General features: G+C 39.1%; 2 protein-coding genes across 2 annotated transcripts in view; both read right to left on the reverse strand.

Annotated features, from left to right (window-relative positions):
- The window catches only part of kek2 (leucine-rich repeat, immunoglobulin-like domain-containing kekkon 2 protein), an 89,265-nt gene that overhangs the window by 32,680 nt on the left and 29,916 nt on the right, over positions 1-26,669 (reverse strand).
- LOC141431809 (uncharacterized) lies at positions 2,279-7,452 on the reverse strand. Its single transcript, XM_074093002.1, has 5 exons — positions 6,661-7,452; positions 6,472-6,572; positions 6,313-6,398; positions 6,088-6,240; positions 2,279-5,998 (listed from the first exon to the last, which is right to left on the reverse strand). Exon 5 carries the CDS (start codon positions 4,613-4,615, stop codon positions 3,377-3,379), a length of 1,239 nt encoding a protein of 412 aa, XP_073949103.1. The 5' UTR covers positions 4,616-5,998; positions 6,088-6,240; positions 6,313-6,398; positions 6,472-6,572; positions 6,661-7,452; the 3' UTR covers positions 2,279-3,376.

Consider the following 26,669-nt stretch of genomic DNA (forward strand, 5'->3'; position numbering starts at 1 on the left):
ACAGGACAATCATTCTTCCTTTCCATAATTCCTACAAGTCCGGTCATAGAATACTTAAATTACGAACGGGTATCTATTGCTATTCGCTTATGAGTAGAAACAGATGAACTAGCGTAACACTTAACATTCATTACCTAAATACATGGGGCTTCTGTCGTTCGCTTAGCTTACACTTTGCCAGGAACCGAACAGATAGCAGATCAAACAAATAACACTATTACCTAACAACAAATAACTACTGGGGAGGACCGGCATCCGGCCGATCTTCACCTCGCTCGAGTAAGTCCTTGATATGGAATCTGCCAACGGTTTTCCTTCTAAAGATTTTAAGGAATAAACCAAAGGCCGTGTTTCGCGCTAATCACGCACTTTTGAAATTTAGGTGAGAGTTTTGCGCTGAAATATTTATTGGCATTAGACAAGGGAAAGCATCGCTTGTAAACGATCTGGCCCTCCTCAAATTGGATGGGGCGCTTCCGCAAGTTGTAATACTTCACGTTTCGGTCATAAGCTTTCCGAAGATGACCTTGGACCGTAGTGTAAATGCCACGTAGCTTAGATAAGTTAGTTGAAAATGGCTCGCGCTCCAGTACCACCGACACCGGGTCGACCGGAACATCGAGATTGAGCAAAGCTCCGTCTATCACCATTTCCCTACCATGGTTCAGATAAAAAGGGGTGAACTTGGTACTTTCGTGGACCACCGTATTAAGTGCACATTGTATCTCTGGTATGTTCTGATCCCATGTACGATGATCAGAACGCACGTACGAGGCAATGGCGCGTACAATATCGCGGTTTAAGCGCTCGGTCTGATTGGTCTGCGGATGATAGCGTGGGTTGTAAAACACATTAGGAACATTATATTTCTTCATCAGATCTCTGAAATCTCGCGAAACGAATTGGGGACCGTTATCGACATAGATGTATTTGCAGACCCCATCGCGTAAGAACACTCCCTTCTCCAAACACTTGACAATAGCCTTGGCCGTAACGCTACGCAAAGGAAACATATGTGAAAATTTACTAAAATAATCCACGCAGACGAAAAGATACTGGTTCCTTGCATAAGACGGAGGAAAAGGTCCAAGGATGTCGCAGGAGATGGCCTCCCAGGGTTTGGTGACAATGCGAGGGTTGCCCATGAGACCAGCACGAGCGGTATTGGAAGATTTATAACATTTGCAGATTTCGCAGGCAGCGACATATTTCTCCACGTCGTGGTAAAGATTTGGCCAGAAGTAGTCGGCACTAATCCGTTTGTGGGTCTTAGCTACCCCGAAATGACCGGAAGTCGGTTCATCGTGGTACTGCCGCAAGATCTCCTCCCGATGTTCACTAGGCACGACAAGTTTCCACTCAAAGCGAGAAGTGAGACTGTATTTATTTTTAGAGAGTCGAAAGAGTTTACCGTCAGTGACCGTAAAATTAGGAAAAATTCGAGGATTGTCACTGCACCCTTTAAGCAGTTTAGTATACCAGGGGTCCTGGACAGTTGCAGGGTCAAAAGAGATAGAGTCCACCTTGATTCGAGAAAGAGTGTCAGGAATTACATGTTCTTTCCCTCTACGATGAATAATTTCAAAGTCAAACTGGCTCAAACGACAGGCCCACCTGTTTAGTCTACCTGTAGGGTTCTTCAATTTGTAGAACCACTTGAGAGATGCGTGGTCCGTGACAATATAGCATTTAGAACCCTCGACGTAAGGCCTATATTGCTCCAAAGCGTAGATGACCGCCAACAGCTCTCGTTCGGTGGCCGTGTAGTTCACCTCCTGCGCATTTAAAGTACGACTGCAATAGGCAACGGGATGATCCACTCCATCTATTCTTTGGGCCAGCATGCCACCAATGGCGAAAGAACTACCATCTGTATGGATGTAAAAAGGAGAACTGAAGTCCGGGCACTTCAAAATAGGGGCTGTGATCAATGCAGACTTTAAAGTGTTAAACGCCTCATTAGCCTCCGGCGTCCACTCAAATTTAAGCTTTTTGCTCGTCAACCGAGTCAGAGGGCGAGCTACTTGTGAGAAATTGTGAATGAAACGGCGGTACCAACCGGCCATTCCCAGAAAACGCTTCAACTCCTTGACGTCGCGAGGGACAGGAAAGTTCATGATGACCTCAACCTTGGAAGGATCAGTACGTAAACCGAAGCGGTCCACCATGTAGCCCAAATACTTAAGCTCGCTACGACAAAATTTAGATTTTTGCATGTTGATCGTCAAGTTAGCCTCCTTTAGTTTTATGTACACCCGTCGAAGGATATCCAAGTGTTCCTCGAAAGTCGAGGTGCAGATAACTATATCGTCAATGTAAGCGAAGACCTTATTGTCGAATTCCGCAGCAAACAACCCGTCCATCAATCTTTGCATCGTGGCACTCGCGCCCACTAAGCCAAAGCACATACGATTGTAGTGAAAAAGGCCTCGGCCTGGCACTGTGAAAGCGGTCTTTTCCTTCGAGTCTGGATGAAGGGGAATCTGGTGGTACGCCGCGCTCAGATCGAGTGAGGTAAGGTACTTCGCGTCACGCAGGTTGTCAATAATGTAATTGATATAAGGTAAGGGGTAAGCGTCAGTTTTTGACACCGCGTTAAGTCGGCGGCTATCCAAGCAGATTCGCACTTCCCCATTCGCCTTAGGAACTAGAGTAAGAGGTGAGTTCCATTCACCAAAAGAACGTTCAACCACTTTACTTTCCAACATGCGGTCTAACTCGGCATCCAAGTATTTAAGTTTTTCCGGACTAAGTCTGTAATATTTTTGCTTAATAGGTTTAGCATCACCCGTATTAATAACGTGTTGTATTAATGGCGTACAACCTAAGCCGACCTTATCGGTATTAATGTTATCGAATAAAGTTTTAATAGAGTCAAGAGCCCGTTTTTGTTCAGGAGTAAGTTCCTCATAATTGCGTAAGCCATCCTCCTCCACACTACCAATAATAGTGGCTACAGAAGATACGTCTGCAGGAAGACAGGCAAGCACGTCAGGGGCCAAGTTAAAGGCCTTCCAGAAATTAATGCCGAAATGTATGGGCAGCTTAATCTCCGGCAGCACGTGAAATAGTACAAGTTGTACCTCTCCCTTATATTGTATAGGTAGGTTCATATAGAATTTGCAAATGTAGTCTACACCATCAGCGACACGTAAGACACGCGGACGGTCGAATGGAAGCATTTCCAAGTTTAAATTTAAGAATTTAGTGTGTGCATTAGCACCGAGTATCGAGCACGCCGCGCCACAATCAAGAAGGCCGCAGACGTTAACGTTAAGAACACGTACAGTTAAGTATGGACGATAGTCGTCAGCAGAAGGTAAGAAACATGTTTTTTGAGGTCGCGCGAGGCAGGTTTTACGCGGGACCTGTTTACCTAGTTTTTTGAAGTAGAACCCTTCGTACAACGCGGGCACTCCGGTGTCCGTACACCTGGATGACCGCATCCGAAACACACCAGTTCACGGGAGCGCTGGCAACGATTAGTTTTGTGACCAGCTTGTTTACACCTGAAACAATAAGTCCCTTCCGTCTTGTCAACAGAGCCAACTGCCTGTTTGCGACAAGCAGTATTGTTGCGTGACTGCACTTGCACGTCCGGAGCCACCGTGTATCCTGACGAAGAGGGTTCGGTGAAATTACCTGCTCGCGACCCTGCAAGCTCGAGACGCTTGCACAGAGACTTCAGCATCTCAATAGACGTCACGTCAATTAAAGCTAGCTCCCTACTGTACTCGGGCCTAACATTACGCAATAGGATGTCAAGACGTTCAGCTTCTGCCAACGGCACCGTTAACCTAGAGAACAGTGCGCCCATAATGGACAAGTACACTACGATTGATTCGTGTTTAGCTTGAGTACGAGCTCTGATTTCACTCAGGAGTCGAAAATCAAAATCCGGTATGTCAAAGTCAGCTTTAAGAGCCTTTAAAAGATCGGTATAGCAAGTAAAGTTGTCCCTATTGGATCGGTACCAGAACAGAGCCGGTCCATCCAGAACATCAGGAAAACCATTAAAAATAATCCGCTCAGGTATCTCCCTAGCCTGCCTCAGTTCATCCAAGCGCGTGACGAAAGCGCGCACGCATGTGTCACCCTTAAATTTAAGATTTAAACTGGCTAAGTTATAACGGGGCTCAGCTCGGCACACCGCCTCAGTTCGCGTTTTCCTTGGTGAGCGAAACACCTCCACTTCGGAGTCTGAGGAGTCTTCATCCGGGTTAAGAGTGGACAAGCATTCGACCAGAACGCCTTTGAGAGTCTGAACCTCGTCAGCGTCACCTTGACCTGTGATTTGATGTAAACGTCCCAGATAATACTCGACTCGGCCTACTAAACGTTGCCTCCTGGCATCAGACAACGCCGTTCCCTCAGCTACTTCCTTTTGTAGACCCTGAATCGCAACTCGGCATGTAGGCATTTCACTTGGTGAGTCCGCTGAAAGAGTGCCGATGCTAAGTTTGAGACTACCGCGTCGAATGAGAGAACGCGTTTGCCTAAACAATTTACGCAAGGTGTCACAACTGTCAGACTCCGCGAAAGGTATTTGCAATTTAGTTAACTCGTGCGCAAGCTCCTCTTTTGTCAACCACTCTACCTTAGTAGACAGATCCATTTTTATAATAGTGACTTATAACTAATAAACAGTATGTTTATCGCTAAAAGCGAAATATTCTTAAGGAAAAGAGTATAAGCAAGCGCTCAGTAACGTGAGCAGGCACATAAACATGCGCTCATTAAAGTGAGCAGATTCTTAAAAATATATATAAGCACTTAATAAGGCCAGTAGGTTCACACATATAAACATTAAATGAAGTGAGCAGGTTCTTAAATCAGGGCTCAATAAAGTGAGCAGGATCACAGATAAGTACTCAGTAAAGTCAGCAGAATGATATTTTAAAAGCTCAAGCTTTAATTATTATAAAGTAGTCAAATACCAAAAGTAGCTCCATAGCAGTAAACAAGTAAAGGCAGAAGTGCCTATAACTGGTATTTGTTTAAAACTAGAACAATAGTATTTTAGTATCAGAGCAGCAAAGTAGACAGTTTTATTTATTAGTTTAGAAGTACAAGTAATAGCATACTAGAGTACATAAGCATGTACTTAGATGAAACACAAACATTATTAGCTAATGCATGTACCAGATCCTTACACCCTCCTATATACACTAATGAGAACGAGAATGAAACCATAAATCCTTCAAGCCCCACGTTGGGCGCCACTGTAACGGTGAATATTTCGGTCTTGTTTTTATTTGTATTTGTGATTTCACCCTGGGGTCCGTCACGAGGATACCCCAAAACCCAGGGCCGCTCCGGCTAGCGCGGCATGAAGTAGGGTCGTGCGATCGGCTGGCTTGAGGGTACGGCCGAAATAACCTTGGGCGCCGTAGAAAGATTGGCCGCACCACAAACAGGACTGGTTAAATTAAACTAGGAATTCTCGTCTCATGGTCGTGTATTCATCCGTTGAAAACAAGTTTAAGACCTAAATGAGGTCTAATCAGGGGTTTAAAAATAGAGTAGCAAGTCAAATACTCATCCCTGGATAACCAATAGGGTTATGCACCTTTCTTAACAATTATAGCCTTAAGTAAAGCTTATTTCACTTATTTAAAATTAGAGTAGTAAATTAATTACCTATATTTGGATACTCAAATATACCCAATCAGGTTATACACATTTATTAACAATGTAAGACCTAAATGGTCTGGTTACAGGTCGAGAATAGTTATTTAAAATTAGAGTAGTAACATGAGGACACGCTTGCAGTTGCAAGTTAAACTCCTATCTACGTGGTTTCATCAAAAGAGGCGCTTGGTTTTAAATTATAGGGTGTAAGGATCGGTTCCCCAGACAAGAATTTAAATAAAGAAAGTTTAAGCAATGAGTAACATCACGTGCACAGCCCGTCCTCGGAGATCGACGGCCGCTTGCTCGCCCCTCGCTAGACGATGACCACGAGACACACAACACTCCTTGCCCCGTACTTGACACCCTAAAATGAAGAAAAACTCACTTTAGTGCAAATGTTTAACAACACTATTTGAACCCGAAGCGTCAAGCTAAAATGTTCAAGACACTCACCATAAGGGTAGGTTACTAGAAGAGGTTAGACTTTAGACACAGGCCGCGGTGTTGGAGTTGTGCGTCTAACGATCATATGCGCTACGACGCAGTATATAATATAGACGGCCTTTAGACACGGGTCCACTGTGTTTGAGTAGATCGCAGGACGATCTGAAATAAGTACATGTCTTAGTACACCAGTTAAACGACGCCCTCTTCACAGCGCGTTTATGTAAAACTTACCATTTGCGTTACGACGCAGTATATAATATAGACGACCTTTAGACACGGGCCCGCTGTGTTTGAGTTAGAGTTGAGCGCTGGATGATCTGAAATAAGTACGATCTCTTAGTACAACATCTATATGACGCCCTCCCAACAGCGCGTCTATGTAAGACTTACCATTTGCGTTACGACGTAGTATTTAATCTAGACGGCCTTTAGACACGGGTCCGCTGTGTTTTATTAGTTTAAAAGAGGGTCAGGGAATCATCATGAGGAATCTGAAACAAAATAATTTACGTATCAACTTGGCGTCTCATCGACAAGCGCGCCGGTCAAAGTTTAGAGAATCCACTTGTTAGTACTCACGATTCAGCACGGTGGCGGCGGATGGAGCTACCACTAGGCTCAAATATAACGTGGATGTCGAAAAGCACTCATGAATTCCACTTTAGAACCACAAAAGCATGTAGACGCCGCTCCCGTTGCAATATCTGCCGGTCATCCTGCCAAAATGGCCGGTAGAATCCGACCGCCTCAAAAAGACATCGCCGTGTTACCAACCTCAAAAAGACATTTCACTCGGTCGCGTAATATCGAGTCGTAACAAAAAGAAGAAGAAAGAAAAGTGTTTATTTGCTCCCAAAAGAATGGCAGCGCATCGCAGGATGTCAATACAAAATGAATCAGCAACTAAACAGCAGCCGGAAACCTAGAATTGTAAACTAAAGATCAAAAATCGGCAATCAATATCGTGTAGCACCATCTTTATCGACCTGTCAAACGTCAGCGAAGTTGTCAGTTTGGCAGTTCGACATTCCCGGCGAAAGATCATCCTATGAGGTTGTTTACGATGGAAAATAAAAGGTTTTGTATTGTTTTACGAGCTAAATGTGAACTTTGTAGTGTTCTACAGAAAGAAAGGATCGTCGTGATATGATAAGCCGCCAGCAGTTGGTCAATTGCAGTGTAAAAATCACATATACGAAGTGTATCAGTGGCTGCAATGTTTATCCCGCTTACCATGCCCTTTGGAAGACAAATAGAATCAGAAAGGTACTCAAATCATGAGCTAGGGATACGTCTTCATACGGCAGGTCAGTACCAATCACCCATTTGCCCGAAGGACGCATCCAAAAACCGTAATACCAGATTTCGGGTGTTACAGTATAAGGAAGTTTTTATCCTGACTTACTTGGCTGGCTCAACGACCCGAGGTGGATCTTGGCCTCCAACACGAGTTGGCGCCAATATGCCCTGTTCTCTGCGATCTCCTCCCAGTTTTGAGCGTGCAGGGCGCGTAGATCCTTCTCTACTCCTTCTTTTCAGCGGCACTTACGCTTAAGCTTAGCTTGGTCAACCAATCGACCGCCGGGTCATTCTGGATACGCTCTCTTCACCGGCCTGTTGTCCTAAATAGCTTTTTATGTGTGACTTCGGTCTCCTGAATCATTTGAGCAGGCAATTGAATCCTTATTCCGGTATTACACTAAATTTCTTTGATAATTTCCAGTTAATATGGTCTTTGTTGACATCGTAATAAAGAACGCTCGCGCCAAGTCAAAGTCAAAATATCTTTATTCAATTTAGGCTACAAGTACCTATTGAATGTCAAAAGCCACCTGTTCGAAAAACTCTCTGTTGACTATGTAACTGTAAAGCTTACCTGGGAGACTTTTGAGATTTCCAATTTTTTTAATGGTGTAAGCAAAGTCACTATGAAATAAGATTTGAATCCTTGACTGCCACAAATACTCCGATTAGAGAATAGCACTTTGAAGCTTTTTGTTTAAAGACTAGAAGAGTCGAGTCTTTTATAACTTTAGCCGCTACGACGGGTAGAACATAACCCGTCGATTGCAGCGAGTGTTCGCGAAGCGCGAAGCTGCGCAGAGAACTTAGTTGTGAACCAGACGGTAACTAATCCCTAGGTAGTCCTGATATTAGATGTGAGTGAGGTGTCTAGGTTGGCAAGAATTATTCGCATACGAGGTAATCTTATACGCTCGATTTTAATAAAAATTTGCACTTAAGTTGAATATTTCGCAAAAAAATTACTGAATCGATCGAATCTTGTTAGCAAACCCCTAATGATTTTAAAAGACCAATCCCGTTGGATACCCCACACTATAGAGTTGGATGAGAAAAAAAAAATCACCCCCACTTTACGTCTATGGGAGGTAACGTAATTTTTTTTTTTAAATTTTTTATTGTACTATTTTGTCGGCATAGTTTACATATATATCCGTGCAAAATTACAGCTTTCTAGCATTGATAGTCCCTGAGCAAAGCCGCGGACGGACAGACAGACAGACATGGCGAAACTAGGTATAAGGGTTCCGTTTTTGCCATTTTGGCTCCGGAACCCTACAAACGAGACATACAGGACGCTTATAGGACCCCATTCAGCATATTGCCACGGCAAGCCGTGGCGCTAATTTTCAGTGAGAAACTTACCTAAAACTTGTGTTGTGTTTTGTTTGTGTGTGTTGCTGTCGGCAATCGAAGCATGCTTGCGAAAATAAAGAAAGAAAATAAAGTGAAAGGCCGGGGAGAGAATGTACAAATACCTATTATAGCCTAGGTCAGGTTTTTTTTCACCCTTTTGGTTTTAACGCCACACTTTTCGTGGATCAAAGTTTCACGGCACACCAGTAAAAATAGCCAAGTGCGAGTCGGACTGGCGCGTAGAGGGTTCCGTACAGTATACCCATAATAGTATAGGTAACATAACGGACAGCGGACGCTTATTAATCGCACACGCCACGCGTCAGTTGGCCTGCATCCACGTCACCTGCTGTTTTTTCACCCCCGACGCAAAAAGAGGGGTGCTGTAAGTTTCACCGCTATGTGTGTCTGTCTGTCTGTGTGTCTGGCTGTGTGTCTGTCTGTGGCACCGTAGCTCTTAAGCGGGTTAACCGATTTGAATGCGGTTTTTTTTCATTCGAAAGCAGGTTCTCTAGCGATGGTTTTTAGACGTGTTATATCAAATCGGTTCAGCCGTTTTTGAATTATTGAACTTTGAAGTGACAAAGTCGGGGTTTTCCAAGTTTTTGTTGGTTAGGGTAGGTATATTTAATTATAATGCCGTCTATTTCTAACAATAAAAACAACCGACTGAATACATACATTGACTAAAACTTGATAACAAAGTTTGGTTTACGACCGTTTATTGTTTACCCTTTTCTATAAAAAGAGGTTAACAATATAACCACCATTTGCGTTGAATGTATTGAAAGAATATTTGATATTTGTTTCAGGTTCACGACAGGCAATAAGCGAATGTTTATATTTGTTCCTAAAATACGTTTCACGTTGTAAAGTATTCCCTTTTAAATGTTTGTGTGTGATCTCGCGAAGGGAGGCTGTGGAGTTAAAATGTTATAAGCTACGTATATACAGTTAGCTCAAATTATTTTCACATATGTTGAGTATTTTTTCCATTATTTAGTTATATTAAAATTAATGAAATAATTGGCACAAGACAAGACTTGGGGGAATTGTATATATTATAGTCAAGTTGTTTTTAGGATAGTTTAGTATTAAGTACTTCAATTGTACCTTTACAATAATGCGTTTGAATAAAAGCTTGAATACATGAATTAATAAATAATGACTTGAGTGTGATAATAATGTGATGAGTATGACAACTATGTAATATTATAAATGTGAATTTGATTATGTTTATTTGTCACGTGTTAAGCTTAAAATGCTGAACCGATCGTGATGAGTGATCGTGATCGTGAAGACCAGGGAAATGTTTTATGTTTGAAAATCGCATAATTCGGGACGCGAGACGAAATCGCGGGCAGTTTTTAATAACCACACTGACTCGCATACTTAATAAATTTCCATTTGAAACTGTGCAAGTAATTGTGAATAGCAAACACAACAAGATTAAGCATATCTTTGTGCGATGGTTAAACCTACCTCCTTAAATAAAAATTGTATACCTACCTACTCAGAGTAAAATATTAAAATTATAATTAGTATTGTACCCATTAATTCCAAATAATCAAGTAATATTATAAACATTGACTGCAACAATCCAATTAATTAAGGATTAGTTGTTAATTAATGAAATGTACCTGTATTTTTTATTGCAATAATCAGCTTTTAATATATTTTTTTAATAAATAATGAAAATAAAATCAAATATTTTTTTGGCGTTATTTGTATCGTCTTAATAATAACAATTGTACGAGAATACCCTTCAAAGCCAAGTCCAAATATCTTTATTCAATGCAGGCTATAACAAGCACTTATGAATGTCAAAAAAATCTACTACCGGTTTGAAAAAACCTCTATCGAGAAAAACTCGTCCCACGTAAAAAATACCCATTCGTACTTGGTTGAGTTTTTTATATTTTTTATACGAACGTATCTCTATGGAACAATGTGAACTTGGTGATGTTAGGTAGATTGTTAATAGCTTTAAACCAGAAGTGTGTATTTGAGACAGAATGTGTTTTGATAAAGGCATGATGCGTTGAAAAATACATTGTTTGGACGCCGATTGTACTAGTCTTTAGAAGGACCCTTCCATTCCACGTCGCTCCCTCTTTCGGTCTCTTTTGTACATAGTAGTAATTTTTCCCGTCTAAATTTTCACAGAATGAGTAGGTATGATTCCCGTTCAAGATCAACATGGAAATTTGAACGAAGCGGAGTATCCTCTTCATAATAATAAGTTTACAAATGACATAATTAAACTTTATTTATTAGCAAAAATATTGAAAACGGCGCTAAAAATAGTTAGTTTTCAGAAAAACTTTTGTGAAATGGAAACTAATTCTAAAAATATTTTATAGTGATAAGGCCGCCTATTGCTGCTTGTAATTTTTTCTCTGTGTAACTGTTTTCTGTATCGCTTACTATTTCTGGTGAACAATAAAGAGTCATAGTATTGTTCGACAAACAGTTCGCCCGCAGAATCCAACTCGGATGGGCAGCGTTCGGGAAACTTCGTGATATCTTCTCGTCCAGTGCTGGACCAGTGTGTGTTGCCAGTGATGACTTATGGCGCTGAGACGTGGTGCTTGACTGTTGGCCTTTTAGACAGGCTCAGAGTCACGCAACGAGCTATGGAGAGAGCTATGCTCGGAGTTTCTTTGCGCGATAGAATCCGGAATACGGAAATTCGTCGAAGAACTTAAGTCACCGACATATACTTAGCTGGAAAAATATGCAAGTTGAAGTGGCAATGGGTGGGCCACATCGCTCGAAGAACAGATGACCGTTGGGGAGAAAAGTCCTCGAGTTGCGACTACGTACCGGAAGACGAAGCGTTGGCAGGCCTCCCACCAGGTGGACTGACGACACCGTGAGAGTTACGGGAAACCGGTGGATGCAAGTGCCGAGTGTTGTCGTTCATTGTGGCGTTCTAACGGGGATCCCTTGGTTCAGCAGTGGACCTCTTCCGGCTGATGATGATGATGGTGATGATGTATTGTATTGTATTGTAAAGTATTTTTTTTGTCACTCCGACAGTTTAAAAAAAAAGCTAATTATACCAGGATACACAAGGCTAGGAGGTTTTTACACAGAAGACGAAGTAGTCATAAAATAAACGCTTGAAAATCATTACCCTTTTTCGGACAATCGGGTAAAAATCCAAGTATCTTTTGCATCTCAAACAGCTTTATTAGTATGAGTGACATTGCACCGCAGCACGCGTGCAACGAAACGCAATTTCAGTTTGCACGTCAACCTCCGCAGTTAGCACCTTTGTGGCCGAGGAAATTGAATGCGCTCCCTGCATACTTGTGATGTTTCAAAATTCAAATTTTAACAGCGTTTCATAGCCGAGAGAGATCTGGTTATTTGATTGAATTTCAGCTGAATGCTCAGGGTATTTCCTCTTGAAACGAGTTTATTGGTGGCATATGACAAGTTTTTGTTTTTAGTTTATTAAATTTTCTAATTTACTGACCCGGCAAACGTTGTTCTGTCATATAAATATGGATGAGGGGGGTTTTTACTATGTCTGTAGACTTAAGGTTATAGGTAAATTTTATATACCTACTTCTAGATCGCGAGAATATCGTCACAAACACACACACACACACACACACACACACACACACACACACACACACACACACACACACACACATTGAAACTTTTGTATTTTTTACTTCTACTATGACATTATCATAAATAAACAAAATATGTAGTCATAAATCAGTATTTTATGGAGCAAATTAAATTACCACAAAGTCCATACAAAATATCGACTCGCTTCGTCGACCTGCTCGGAACGCCTTCTACTCAAAACTAGCGATAAAGTAATCAAAACTTTCTGAACTAAGCCGGGGATGTGTAGAAAAGTCCAAACCTCCTGAAACTGGGTGAACTGTGACATGACTAAGTATGACATACTAGCCTTTGCCCGCAGTTATGACCGTTACTTTATAACCGTTAGGTTAGGTTGGAGAAATAGGATTTGTGAAGCGTTTTCAGAAATCAGATTCCAAAAATGTGATAAACTGAATTAAATAAGCAAAATTTAAGTAATGACCCTCATTTGACCATTGCAGTGTCTCGTCACAAAGGCAGTTATAAAGCAGGTCTACACTGTTAAGCAAATTGACTGTTTGAAATGTTGCTGTCCTGCATATAATAGCAACGAGTGACAAAGATAGAACTTTAATCACATGATGCGCACCCGGCTTTAAACAGTTGTCATTTATCGTAAAGTCCGAAATGTATACGAGTATTTCCAATGTATTTTTACAAATTAAATTATTAAATTACTACGTTACAAGTAAATACAAAAGAATTTAAATATCAGATTTAAATAAAAATATCTACCTATTTACTATTACATCATTAAACAAACATAGGAATAATCGAAGCTAAAAGAAGAGAAATAAATAAAACTATTTGTCATGGTTCATTTAGGACCCTAAGCCGTGCTTAAATTACTGTCACATTGTAATGCCACAGATTATGTTATGTACGACCTGAATTTTTCTAGGCAATGGAACGTGGCTGTCTCACTGTGACGTCATCCAGCGTATTTCGTAAAAAAAAATATAAAAAATTAAATACTCATCCAAATTCAAAAACAATGAAAATGGTATCTTAAAATGTCCTATTCTTTCCAAAAATAAAATAAAAACTAGGTTATTTTTTTGGTGCGTCCCAATTGAAATTTCAGGTTTCAGGTGGGATTTTGTCAAATTCCCACGGGATGTGAATTCCGTGGCGAATTATGAATTCTGGATATCGCAGTTGGGATTTTGTATCTTCCGAGCCCGTGGAAATATTGTGATAAAAAGCGTGAAACAGTTATTATACTTACATACATACACACTGGCTAGTTTTTTCAGATTCCGTATTTCTGAATGAAAAATTCGAACCTTAAAGAGAGAGAGCTTAAATCATATAATTTGGTTCCTTACTTTAGCACAATCAGCAAAAAGTCCTTTTAATTATCATAAATTTCATGGCACTATTAAATGTACCTACTGAAGATACTTCTCGTTAACTTACGGTCTAGGAAACCGCCTCCCTAAGCGCCTAAGATTCAAGTCCCTTCGCAAATAACGATGTAAATATTAATGCTTCATTTTTATAAAATAGGACCATCCAATATTCTTCTTATAACGAATCGGGTTTGATTCCCCGAAGATCCCCCGACAATTTTAGGGACCGGAAAATTAAGTTCTGTACAATATTGTACGTTTTTTTCTTTCATCTTATTATAATTTTTCCCGTCTTCGGTTCTGTATCGCTGAAAAGATCTAATGACGTCAATTTTGAGAAAAAATGCGGAGTTGTGCGGATTAGAAAAATGATTTATATTAAGCGGTGGCCGGGAAGTGGGAAAAATAAGTGTTTATATTGGATACAGAGTTGGTATTGTAAAAGTAAACTGATAATAAACTGCTCGAATAATTATTATTATTAGGTTGAATGAGCTCATGTCTCGTCGGCTCCTTTTGTTATAATAATATGATGCAAGTTTTAACTTACGTGTTCAGTTGATTCTACAAGGTGCTTAAAATGATTCTGGATTATTTTCGTGTTTTAACCCCCGACGGCAAAAAAGAGGGGTGTTATAAGATTGACTCCAATATATGTCTGTCTGTCTGCCCGTTTGTGACAGCTCTCAAGCAAATGGCTCGATTTCGATGCAGATTTTTTAAGTGAAAGCGAGATTTCTTGTGGTGGTTCTTTGCTACGTTAGATGTGGCGTCCACCGCGCCGCACAGCAGACTCCCTCCAACACTACAAGGTTGTGCAGCCCTGGCGCAGCGTTAAGAGCTATGCTCCTGGTTAGCTCATGCTCAGTGTCCCGTTAGATGGCGCTATTATCAATATTGCCTTTCTTCAGGTTTTTTTCGTAAATTAGGAAGAATTATTTCACCAAAAACTAATGGCTGGAGTATCTCAGCGTAACCGATTTTTTGATTCCACACTCGAAATTAAATATTCCGCTAAAGCCGCAAACGAGTTGCTTTACTTTGAACGTCAATTACGGCCGTATACGGACACTAGGAGCTCACGCACACACGCAAACAGACAGCCCCAGGCTGCGTTAGCGAGGACAATGGCTGACTTCACGCGTTAAATGACGCGCTGGCCGACGGAGATCACCGCAGTATGTATAAGAGTACTCTGTGGCTCTGTGACTCACTGCATTGCCTGCACCCGCGCATACTCGATCAACACTCAAAGCGAGAAGAGCACGTCAACTTTTTTTTATTATCTAATCTTCAATATTTTACCAAGTTTGTGTGGTTAGTAAGTTTTACTGAACATCCTTGTAAATATTTTTTAAATTATATTTAATTAAAACTTTATGTGATGATGCCTTTTATGTTTTTGTTATTGTTATATAGAAGGAATACTGTGAATTTAAATGTATATTCCGAACAAATAGTATATTAAGTAGTAGTTGTAGTATGTTATTGTTTTTGTAATGTATATTCCTTATTATATTCTAAAACATCGTGCTAAAATATCCTTCACGTGACTTCTATTGGCGCCAACACCCTTCAGGCCTTCATGGGTCTTGGCCACCTCTACAATCTTCCTCCAATTTTTACTATCGGACGACTTGGCCCCTATTTGACCAACGTGACAATTATCTGTGACATATGTCGAGAGACTATTGTACAGTACCCGCCACATAAATTGTATATCGGTCTTTGGAAAGAGACTCGGCTAATTTGGCTTCGTAGAGCGTTGTCACACACTACTTATGTGACGTTTGCCAGTCGTTGTGAAGGTGCAATAGAGTACGGACGCGTTTAGATGAAAATATATAATAAAGAAGTGTTGGAACCTCCCAAAATTTTAAATTGTACGATGGCATCTTTAGGAAAAAAGGGAACTATCCTGTTTCTAATATTTGCAACAGCTCTCTATAGATATCTTATCCGAAGTTCACATGTCATTAATTTGACGTAAACTAATTAAGTCCATAATGGTCCAGTATTTGTTTGATATACTCAAAAACGTCACTTAATAAATACGATGATTGATGGACGGTCGCCAGTGTTCGGAAATCGTCGTGAACAGCCAATTGTCTTTTTCCGAAGACCGATGTGCAATATTTATCGCCGGGTACTGTACCACTAGTGGGTTCATGGCACTGAATGTTTTAAGACAAAAGTCCACATAGCTTTTGAAATTAGATTTTTTTCTTGTCGACTTATTTGTCGGTAAATTTTGACATGAGATTGAAGGTGTGTCAGTCTTGCATTACAATTGTTGTATTTCGTGGTTAACATACGCGTATGTCTTAATATTACTTCTTCTTCTTCTTTAGCCATTCTCAACCTCTAAGGTGTAGGCCCCCTTGAGCTTATGCTATCTTGCTTATCGTTGGTGTACTTAATAGGGGGCCTCCTTCCATTTGGTTCATCTCTTTAAGATCTCTTGTAAACAATTTTCCTAACGCTTTAGCGGCCTGCCTTTTGGTCAGTTCTGTCCCTACCAAAACATCTTAGTCTATATTTATATATTCCCCCGGTGGCTTAGGATTTGCTATTTTGTTGTTAATATCCGTCCGTCACTCAAGGCAGTGCAATATTAATCAATTTATTAGCAGTAGCTGCTAATCTTATTCCTGTTCAGTTCTGATGCCTGTTCTATTACTTAGTTAATCAAATTACGCGCACTCAACAGTAATCAATCAATTGATTGGTATTAATTATGTATACTCTCTGCCCATAGTATAATAATGACTCAGCATCATCGTCTTTGCCTAAGTGCTGGGATACGAGTAATTAGCTATTTATTTATAGTTACTATATTACTTATTTAGCATACATAACATTACCTTCTGCGGTTGACTTGGTCGCTTGATTTTAATCTTTGTTTTTAATTTTCATATTTTTTAATGTAAGTATGTATGCATGCATGTATGTATGGCTATTTTCTTGATACTCTGTATAACTTTTAGAAAAAAAGTATGAAATAAAAGAATAATACTAAAAAACACCCGACTGCCTTAAAGACTTGAGATTAGAACTAAAACTTTAGACTTCAAAAGTCGGAACCCATTACTGAGAATAATTTGAATGGGTCCTGACTATTGTTTAAGTTAATTAACACAGTTGTCGACTGCTGGACTGACTTCAAAAAAGGAGGAGGTTCTCAATTTGTCTGTATGCTTTTTTTTGTATGTTTGTTAAGCGACAACTCTGCCAATTGTTGGCCGTTTTTTTTTTCAAAGATACTTTTGAGGTGGTCCGGTCCTATTGTCAATAAGTCAGGATCTGATGATGGGATCTTAGAGAAATCACGGGCAACCCTCAAAGCACACCTACGAAACGATTAAGAGTATTGTCATTTTTAGACGGCTATAGTTCTGCTCCTGCTGGCTCGTGCTGAGTCACCGACTTCAAACTAGTAGAAAATAATTTTCAGTTTTTGTAGTAGGTTCCCATTTTTTTATTTAAAGTTTTTTTAAGAGAGTGAGGCTTTTTGGTTAGATACATAAGAGTAGTTCATTAATAAGGTCCTATTATACCTGGGTACGGAACCTTAAAATCAAGTCAGAGATTGATATCTATATAAGTTATTTATGTCACAAACATATTCCTACATATGTAACTGCTCTGCTAACGTATAACTATATAAGTTAGGGTTTATTTACTTTGAAAACGCTACGTTGGAAGTTTGACAAAGCGCAAAATGTACTATTTAGATAGCATGGTACATACGATCTGCTAATGGGAGATAGTTTTGTTACTAGAAATTTAGTTAGTTAGGGCGTCTCTAATTGTGAAGTTTGCTCTACATTTTGGTTAATAAACGTACTGGAGTTAACATTATAATAATGTCATAAATGCTAAATTTAGTGAGTTCGTGCGTGTGTAAGTTTTTTTTTTCGGATTTAGGATAAAATATGGTCTGCAGATGTATTTAACAAAGTAACACATCATTCCATTAAAAAATATATTTAAGGATCACTTTGTTGCGTAAGATCCGTCTGTCTGTCAATTCTGTCCAGTTGTTCTAGTGTGAAAGCATATGTAACACACAGACGCACGCACATATAAAAAAATGCCTCACAATATTACTAAGATAGCTTCGCAAAAAATATTTTCTTTTCCTCAAAACTTCTCGCTTTGCTCGTGACAATTATCGGTTCCCAAATAACTCGAACACAATCCTAATTTACGCATACCACGAATGTTCACACACCAATATCTTAAGTAACGCAGGAGCCGAATCAAATTATTACATTTGAATAAGCTATTATTACCAATACAAATGTGCGTGCTATTACCATGATATATCGAGCGTTATTATATCGAGCGGTTCGCACTCCGCCCCCGTGATACGGGCACAATTAATAATGTATCAGCTAATGGTGTTTTCTTCAATTTATGCAGGATCGGGGGTCGATTCTTAGGTTTTGTAGCGTTTGCAATTTTGGTTACCGTAATAAAACTAGTTGGCCCTTGTACAGTCAAGGGTTGTATATTATACAGTCATAGCGTCAAATATTTACTACATCTACTTCATGGTTAGTGGCATTATGAAGTGCCTAGATTATGTTTAAGTATGTTTCATGTTATTTATCTGTTTCCATTTGTGTTTTGATTGTCCTTATATTTAAATTGTTATTTGTATTTAATGTAGAATAGAGAAAAATATTCTTTCTTCCACACCGCAGTACTGGAGTCTAGTTCTTAGTTAGCTATAGAGAGCGTTGCCCACCCTAACTTTAGATCCTTGAGTTTTCTGAAACGGGAAGAGATTGTGCCTCTATTCTAAAGCTCAGTGTAGACAAACCTGCAAGGAAAATTCTGCAAGTTGAAATACATTGTAGCACTCGATTGAATTTGTCAAACTCATTCGCTTTACTGCCACGCAATGTATTTAATGAAGAACACGGGTCACCGACATAACCAAGCTAATTAGCTCGTTGAAGCGGCAATGGGCAGGACATAATATAGCGGAGAATAGATGGCCGTTAGGGCCGAGAAGTTCTTGAATAGAGACCGCGGATCGGCAAGTGCAGCAGGACGTCCACTAACGAAATGGACGGATGACCAGGTTAAAGTCGCGGGTTCACGGTGGATGCAAGCCGCTGCCAACCGAAGCAACTGGAGGTCTGTGGCGGAGGCCTATGTCCAACAGCGGACGTCGTACGGCTGAAATGATGGTGATGATCAATGCATTTAATACAACTTATACGATTTTTTGCAAGTCTAAACTGGGTTTCAAACAGGGCACGGCATGGTTTTTTTTTGCTCATACGAAGAGACTTACGAGCATTTCATAAAACAGTAGTAGCGGCGCGTTTGATTTAAAGGCATGTTTATTCAAATAATTAAAGCAAGCCCGCTCTGGGAGAGAAACTTAACAACATAAATTTGCAAGGCGAAATGTTTGTTCCAAATGTTTGGCCCAAATGTTTGTGGCACATGTTTAGATTGTAAATCATTCGATATTAACTTCAAAGCTCGTTCACGTTGCTATTATTATATATATCATGGAAAATTTTGATGATGTTTTGGTGATTAGTACCCTACACGTCGTACATATAGGTATGGTTACATTGGATCGAGCTACAATGCTTTAATGAAATTTGAGTACACGTTTTAGCAATGCTACGCATATTTTAACAGATTGTTCTGTAATGGTATCATTTATACTCGTGGAGCATGGTTTATAAGATTTCATTAGATATAATACCTTTATAAAAGCTTTGTTGTATAATTATTTGTTTTAGAAATCTCGGAGACGGCTCTAAAAATTTAGATGCGAGCGCTTTTTAGGCCATAACAGCGACTAGATAGTCGCCACAATATGGTAGCTACCATATTGTGGCTAAGGATCACGTTGACACATATCAGGAGTTATAATTCTGTATATTTTGCAAATGGATCACACTTGTTTTTTTTGGAGTCTATTTGTATTTTTTTTGTGTTTTTTTTATTCGATATGGTTTCACGGGATACCTGTTAAATTAACAAATTTGGAGTTGAAATAAAAAATACAAGAATCCAAAAAAAAAAAATTTGGTTGCTTAGTAGCGACATCTTGTCTGGGCGAGCGGTTAGTTCCGAAAGAATGTGACGTCTCTCGAAAAAACATAGATGTCGCTAGTGCTGCTGCTTAAGTAGCGTAGTAGAGATAAGCAACCTGAGATTTGTATGCATATCTCAGCTCAGCAGAGTGTTGGCCGTAGAGGCCAACGCTGGTCTTCTCAATGTTAATTTACTTCGAATATGTGTAAATAAAATTATCGTTCTCTCTTCCTCTCTCTCTCACTTGAAATTAGGTACAATAGTGAAAAAACGAAATCTTTTTTTAATTAATTTAGAAGATAGTGACAGACGAGCAGCCAATATTTTTCATCAATATCAAAGTGAATTAGGTAAAAATAATTTGAAAAGACAAAGCGAGTCGCGCGATGGTCTTATAACTCGATTTATATCCAACGACATATCGCAGTTATTGACAGTAGAGCAATTAAAAAAAAAAACTTTTTCCAAAGCTTTTTAATTTTCGAATGTTCTGGAACAATCTCGCAAATTGATAAAGATAAATTGAATACGAGTAGTAGGTAGTAAATGATCGTTTGTAGCGTTCTTTTGTAAACCCGCGACTCTGTTTGTGAAAAATTCGTTTATATATCGCTGTCTCGAGGGATTTATACAATATATTCCGGGGTAAAAAGTATTACTTTCTTCCCAGGGTCTCAAAACTACTCATAAAAAATTTCATGTAAGTCAGTTCAGCGGCTGAAAGTCGGCGTGAAGATGTAACAAATAGACACAGTTTAGTTAACTCATGTGATGTGATAGCCATCATGCAGCTTAGTAATTACAAGCTAACAGCGACTGAGATGACATTGTCAGAATAGTCTAAATAGTGGTTAACGACCGAATAGCCAAGTGGTTAGAGAACCTGACTACGAAGCTTAAGGTCCCGGGTTCGATTCCCGGCCGGGGCAGATATTTGTATGAATAACATGAATGTTTGTTCTCGGGTCTAGGATGTTCTATATGTATTTAAGTATGTATTTATCTATAAGTATGTTTATCCGTTGACTAGTATCTACAAATACAAGCTTTGCTTAGTTTGGGACTAGGTCAATTGGTGTCGATATATAATTATGATATAATTATTATCGAATGATTGGTTTTTCTCAGCTCTAGGCTGGTATTAACTACTACATTTACGGGTTATCCACCAAGTAAATGTAGCAAGAGTTGTAGAATAAATATTTTTAAGAAGGTTGCGAAGGGCTATTTTCAGGGTCTAGTTGCATAAACTTTCTCACTATTCTGCATGTATTAAGTAATTTATCATTATTATTATTAATAGTTACTACAGATTCGACACTCATATTCGACAACCGCTTTACTCACCGGCTACCGAATAGCTAACTGGTTAGACAACCCCCCACTGGAGACAAATTAATGAATGTTTCCATCACAGAGTAAATTTTATGGTCTCAACTCGTGGAGATAATCGAAATAGAATCATTATGTGTGTTAGTAACAGAGAAGTGTAATTCATTGAGTGACGAAGCTCTGCTAGTTTGAAAGTCAATATCCTGCCACATGCTGCCTTTGACGCGTGGACAAGCCTAAAGTGCAAATTCAAGGCCTGGCTCGATTAGCAAGTGAAATCAGTGGCGCCAGTGCGTGGAAACTGGCCTGTTGTGCTAGCCTGGCCTAATATTATGCGGATATAGCTGTTAGGTTTAATTGTTTTAAAATGTCATGAAACCCTGCTAATATCATAATAGTTGTGGCTTGGAATTTCCTGTGCGAATAATTCGTTTCTCGTAATCCCGCGGGAACTATGCAATTTTCCGTGATAAAAATTATCTTAATGTCCTTTCTAAGAACTTAAATCTCTGTACATACCAACTTTCATTACGATCGGTTAAGTAGGTACTCTTAGGGGCTGTTTCACCATTTATTGATAAGTGTTAACTGGCGGTTAGGTGTGATGCCGTCACTTTTTGTTTTGTTAGAATGGACGGAGACGGCATCACATTTGACCGTCAGTTAACACTAATCAATGGATGGTGAAACAGCCTGTCGGCTCGTGGATGGGTGGAGTGATGCCAGGGAATTGAAAATGCGAGAGGTCTGATTTCTTCGGTGTATATTTGGAAAGTAATTATAATTAAAATTGTTCCCTAAAAGTTGGTTTACATAAGCGCCCTCTGTTAGCTCCCTAAAGAACTACTTGGTTTAATGATTTGCTACAAACAATCGATGACAGTTCTTTAATTCATCAATAAGCCACGTAATTTGCGTATCATTGTGTAGATGGCGCTGTCAGGCACATTGACACAGCCCCTAAGTGTGAAAGCCGAACAAATGAACAAACTCATTCGCATTTACAATGTTATGTAAGATAGGAAAGTTTTGCCAGTATCTCGTTAACGTTAAATTGTCTTAAACGTTAAAGTGTCTGGAAGAGAGAAAGAAATCATTTATTCGTGACATAGTACGGAATAACGAAAAGAAAGCAAAATTAAAAAAAAAAAAAAAAAAAAAGTTTTGGTGTAAACCACTCATACGATGGACCGATGATCTGGTCGAAATTGCCGAAAAGAAGTCGATGAGATAAACTGGTCGAATGGTGCATGGCTGGAGGCTTTACTCAGCATTGGGTAGCCAAGGGCTGAAGAAGGAAAATATAAATGTCTGCAGATGCCATTGATAACACAATTGTATTTTTAGGGGTAAATTTCACGGATATTGAGCACACTTGAGTCTTACAATTTTGGTATAAAACACAGTCTTGTTATATAAATTAACATAAAAACCAATCTGTAGATTTAAGTGATCAATTATGTTCGTTAACAGTCTTACTGAAAATGTTAATTTTGCCATTATTATTTTCAAACTTTATGTACTTTGAAAACTCAATAAACTTAATTGCGCATTTGTAATAAAGTACTCAAAACGTTTTGCCGTTTTATTTTTATTTCTGCTCTGTTTCCCGGCAGCAATCTGCAAAACGGTTTTACGGAATTCATCGGCCGTTTCAACCGTCTACTGTTTTCAAACTATACCCTGTAGGGGCCCGCGGAAATCCAACGACAAAAAATCCATCTCAGCCCCCGTTACTACGCGATTATGTGGGGGCCAGGCCTAGGGGGGCACGGAGGGGCCTAGAGGGGCCCGGGGGCCCCCGGCGCGGGTTATCGCGAGCATTTGAACGGAAAGGGCGGATTTATGTCGCCAGAAATGTACGAGTAAGTACACGAGTGTGTGGAATGACGAAGTTTACGTGTTTATTCGGGATGTTAATAATAAAATTATTAGACGGAGATGATTTGTGTTAATAGTTTGAAGTGAAATTAAATATAGCGTGACTTTTGCTAGTATGTTTAAATTTAGGGAAAACACTACAATTTAAATCATATTAATTTTGTATTTATTGGCAGAATAGGCATGCGCTTGAATACATTTACCATCTGGCGGTAATTAAAGTTGTTGAAGTCTAAGTTAGAACACGCCTGTGAAATGTAAAATGACCCTTGCCTTAGAATCGACCCTGGTTTCATTTTTCAGTAAAGTTATCCAGCTAAATGCTCTGAAGCAAAAATAATATGCGACGTAATCTATGGGTGATCTCTAATACGTGTTTACTTTATAATTTTGCTCTATGTACATATTTTCTATATTGTTTAGAAGTCTATTATTGATTTAATTGATAAAAGGATCACATCAGGATTTCACTCAAGCGCAGGTTTAGTGAACATAGGTTTTGTGAAGTGAACATTAGATATATCCACAACAAGCTTTGTCATATCTGAAAAAAGAAACAGTATCCCAAGCGTGGTTCGTCAATAAAACAAATTCAAGATCCGCAATAAATTTCGTCATTAAAACTAAACCTCAAAGCTATCTTCCGACCCATACAACCTAGGACCAAATGTACCCAAAATACTTGCCGCATTGCACTGTGTTGAATTGCTAAAGATATATGCTGATATTTTACGATGTATGCTGCTATATTGTTAATTGTGCGATGTTCGATTAACAGTCATTGTATTTTGTAGTATTGCAGTCATATCACCAATCAATTGATATATTTTAATGAGCTTTTAAAACGTTATTACCGCACAGATTTTGCACGGTGATAGTGAACTGTGATGCCACTTATATGATGAATTATTTTATCTATTTATTTCAAGGCAACCAAATATTAATTTTTGCAGTTAGCATTCAATTTTCCGGGTTAAATTTAAGTCGATATAATTTATTAGTGTTATGGTCTTGATATTGTTTTTTTTCTAGAAATTTAAACTTCCTTGTCTTTGTTTTGAGACAATGGACCATGGTCAGAAGACACTTAGACAATTGATAAAGATGTTTGCCCGTTTCAAGGGTTCAAGTGGCCCCAGGTCTGATAATTGCGTCTCCCAAGGACTAAAAACATTATAGCAGTTCAGAGAGGTAATGTCAACGTCATACATAGGATCGATGCCCGTGGCGAAAAAAGTCCTGCTTACGTCTTTACTTTGTAGTTTAGTTTAAACAAAGTTTTAGTCTATAATAATTTTATCTTATAATATAATATTAATTATAAGTTAATACGCTAAGTATGCCGGTAGTAAGTGTACCGGTGGCCTTTGTCCAGCAGTGGACGTCTTCGGGCTGATGATGATGATGATGATGACGCTAAGTATGTCAATTGATTATCATGTGATGTTCAGTATTGTCATGTATTGTGTTTAATAAATAATTTTTTTTTACTTTTTATTACTGTCAATTTCAACTAATAAACGACCTTGTTAATTTTCAACGTTACTGGTGCGTCAAAATGTTAAAATTTGATTGCTTTTTTGCGGATAGCTAAAGTATTTTTCGTTCATTTATAATTCGTTTTTTAATTCTTAATCAATATGGCTGGCTTAACACGGAACTGTGAATTAAACCGTGGTGGCCTAGTGGTTTGACCTATAACCTCTCAAGCAGAGGATCGTGGGTTCAAGCCCCGGCTCGCACCTCTGTGTTTTTCTAAATTCATGTGAGAAATTACATTTGAAATTTACCACGAGCTTTACGGTGAAGGAAAGCATCGTGAGGAAACCTGCACAACCCTGCGAAGCAAATCAATGGTGTGTGTGAAGTTCCCAATCCACAGTGGGCCCGCGTGGGAACTACGGCCCAAGCCCTCTCAGTGGGACTTTAGGCTGGGATATTGACGATGAACATGGAACTTCTCAAGTGCATTTTGCACACCGAAACACACTGTCACCTATGATGTTTATTCAGGAGGGAAGGTGCACTTTTACAAACAACTGTGTAGCTTAGCTACGAGTAGTCTATACAAAAGAGTCGTAGACGCCTACGGCGTAGCACCCACTACGACGTGTGCCGAGTTAGACGACACGGTGATGACTTTTAAGTAATTTTCATAAATAGGTACTTAATAAGTAAATGTTGATGTTATTATACTTAAGTCTTTTATGGCCGTTATCAAAAAAAAGTGTCAAGACGAATCAAATGAGACCAAAATCGAAGAGGTCGTGTATAATTTCAAATAATCAGAAAAAAAAACTGTGTAAGTGAATAAATATGCCTTCTTTCTTTCTTCTTTATTTTTTATATTACAAAAAATAAACGCGAACACACCACCCATTTTCCCATGACATACCCATATTCCCATATATTCAAATTGAATAACTTTTTTCAAACCAACTGTCCGTGACTGTGTGTGAAACTCAGGTATTCCATTCCGAGAAATAAAACAATTTACTTTGTAAACAAACACGGCCAAGTTGATCCCTTGAAGATTTTCACCGAAATAATATCACAGAAACCGGATACTGGATACCCTATTACACGGGGACCCCGGGCTATTTGATGTAAATGATGTGTTCTTACTACTGACTTGGATATAAAAAATATTGTTTGCTACCTCGCCGAGCATTCAGAGTAAGCTTTACTACTTATAAAAGTTCATGTTATATTTTAGGGTCCCATACATTAGTTGGCAAAACCGGATTATGGAATCATTTTCTTGTCCGTCCGTCTGTTTTTCAAAACCGTTTTGTAGTTAAAGCTTTTTTTAGTTGAGGCATTTTTAGTTAAAGTTGACGTTACGATTTCTTATTTATAAACGAAATTATAAAAAAAAAATCGAAACAAAACGGACACATCCATACAATATTTTGGGGACACACCTGGATACCCTGTTTTTCCAGCTCGGAATCATGGACTGAGTCTACCTCCCAAATTTTGTTGAAATTGGAGAGATAAACTCACTGGATACAACTTTAAACATGCCCAGGAACTCGTAGAGGTATCAAGCTAAAATTAAAACCTCTAAGGTCTGCTACCCTTTGGAGCTGTGAAAAAAATAAAACTTCTAGATAAGCCCAATCAAAAGATACAGTCATGAAAAAAGGTGTTTATTAACATACAAATTGCTGAGAAAATAACAATTTTGTAACAATTTATAACATAGTAATAATATTATAAAACAAACATGAGTGTGAATGAACTTTGTCACAATATCCAGGGTTTATTCAATATCTTTTCAAAAATGATTATAGGTTGGCTGACACAACTTTTTTGTCTTCTCTAAGTCGTCACTTGAATAAAGAAGCGCATATTAAATATAATGACCCGGATAATTGCAACAGCCGCTAAGTCGCGTTGCTCCGAAGACGAAGGGCTACGGATTAGCCCGAAACATGTCGAGCTAAACTCGATTTAAGACGTGAGTTATCCAGGTCATTATATTTAATATGAGTGGGTCTCACGGTAGTTTCATGTTCAAAAGAAGCGGATAGCACCAAATCGAGTCGCACAACTTGTGCAAACGAGTTATGAATGCCAAATAGGTCGATAGAGAAGCACGCCAGTGAACAATTGGCGGGCACTTGGCTATGTTTTGCTATGGGAATGTTTGCCTGCAGAATT

The sequence above is a fragment of the Choristoneura fumiferana genome, chromosome 10 (genome assembly GCF_025370935.1).
Source record: "Choristoneura fumiferana chromosome 10, NRCan_CFum_1, whole genome shotgun sequence".
Lineage (NCBI taxonomy): Eukaryota > Metazoa > Arthropoda > Insecta > Lepidoptera > Tortricidae > Choristoneura > Choristoneura fumiferana.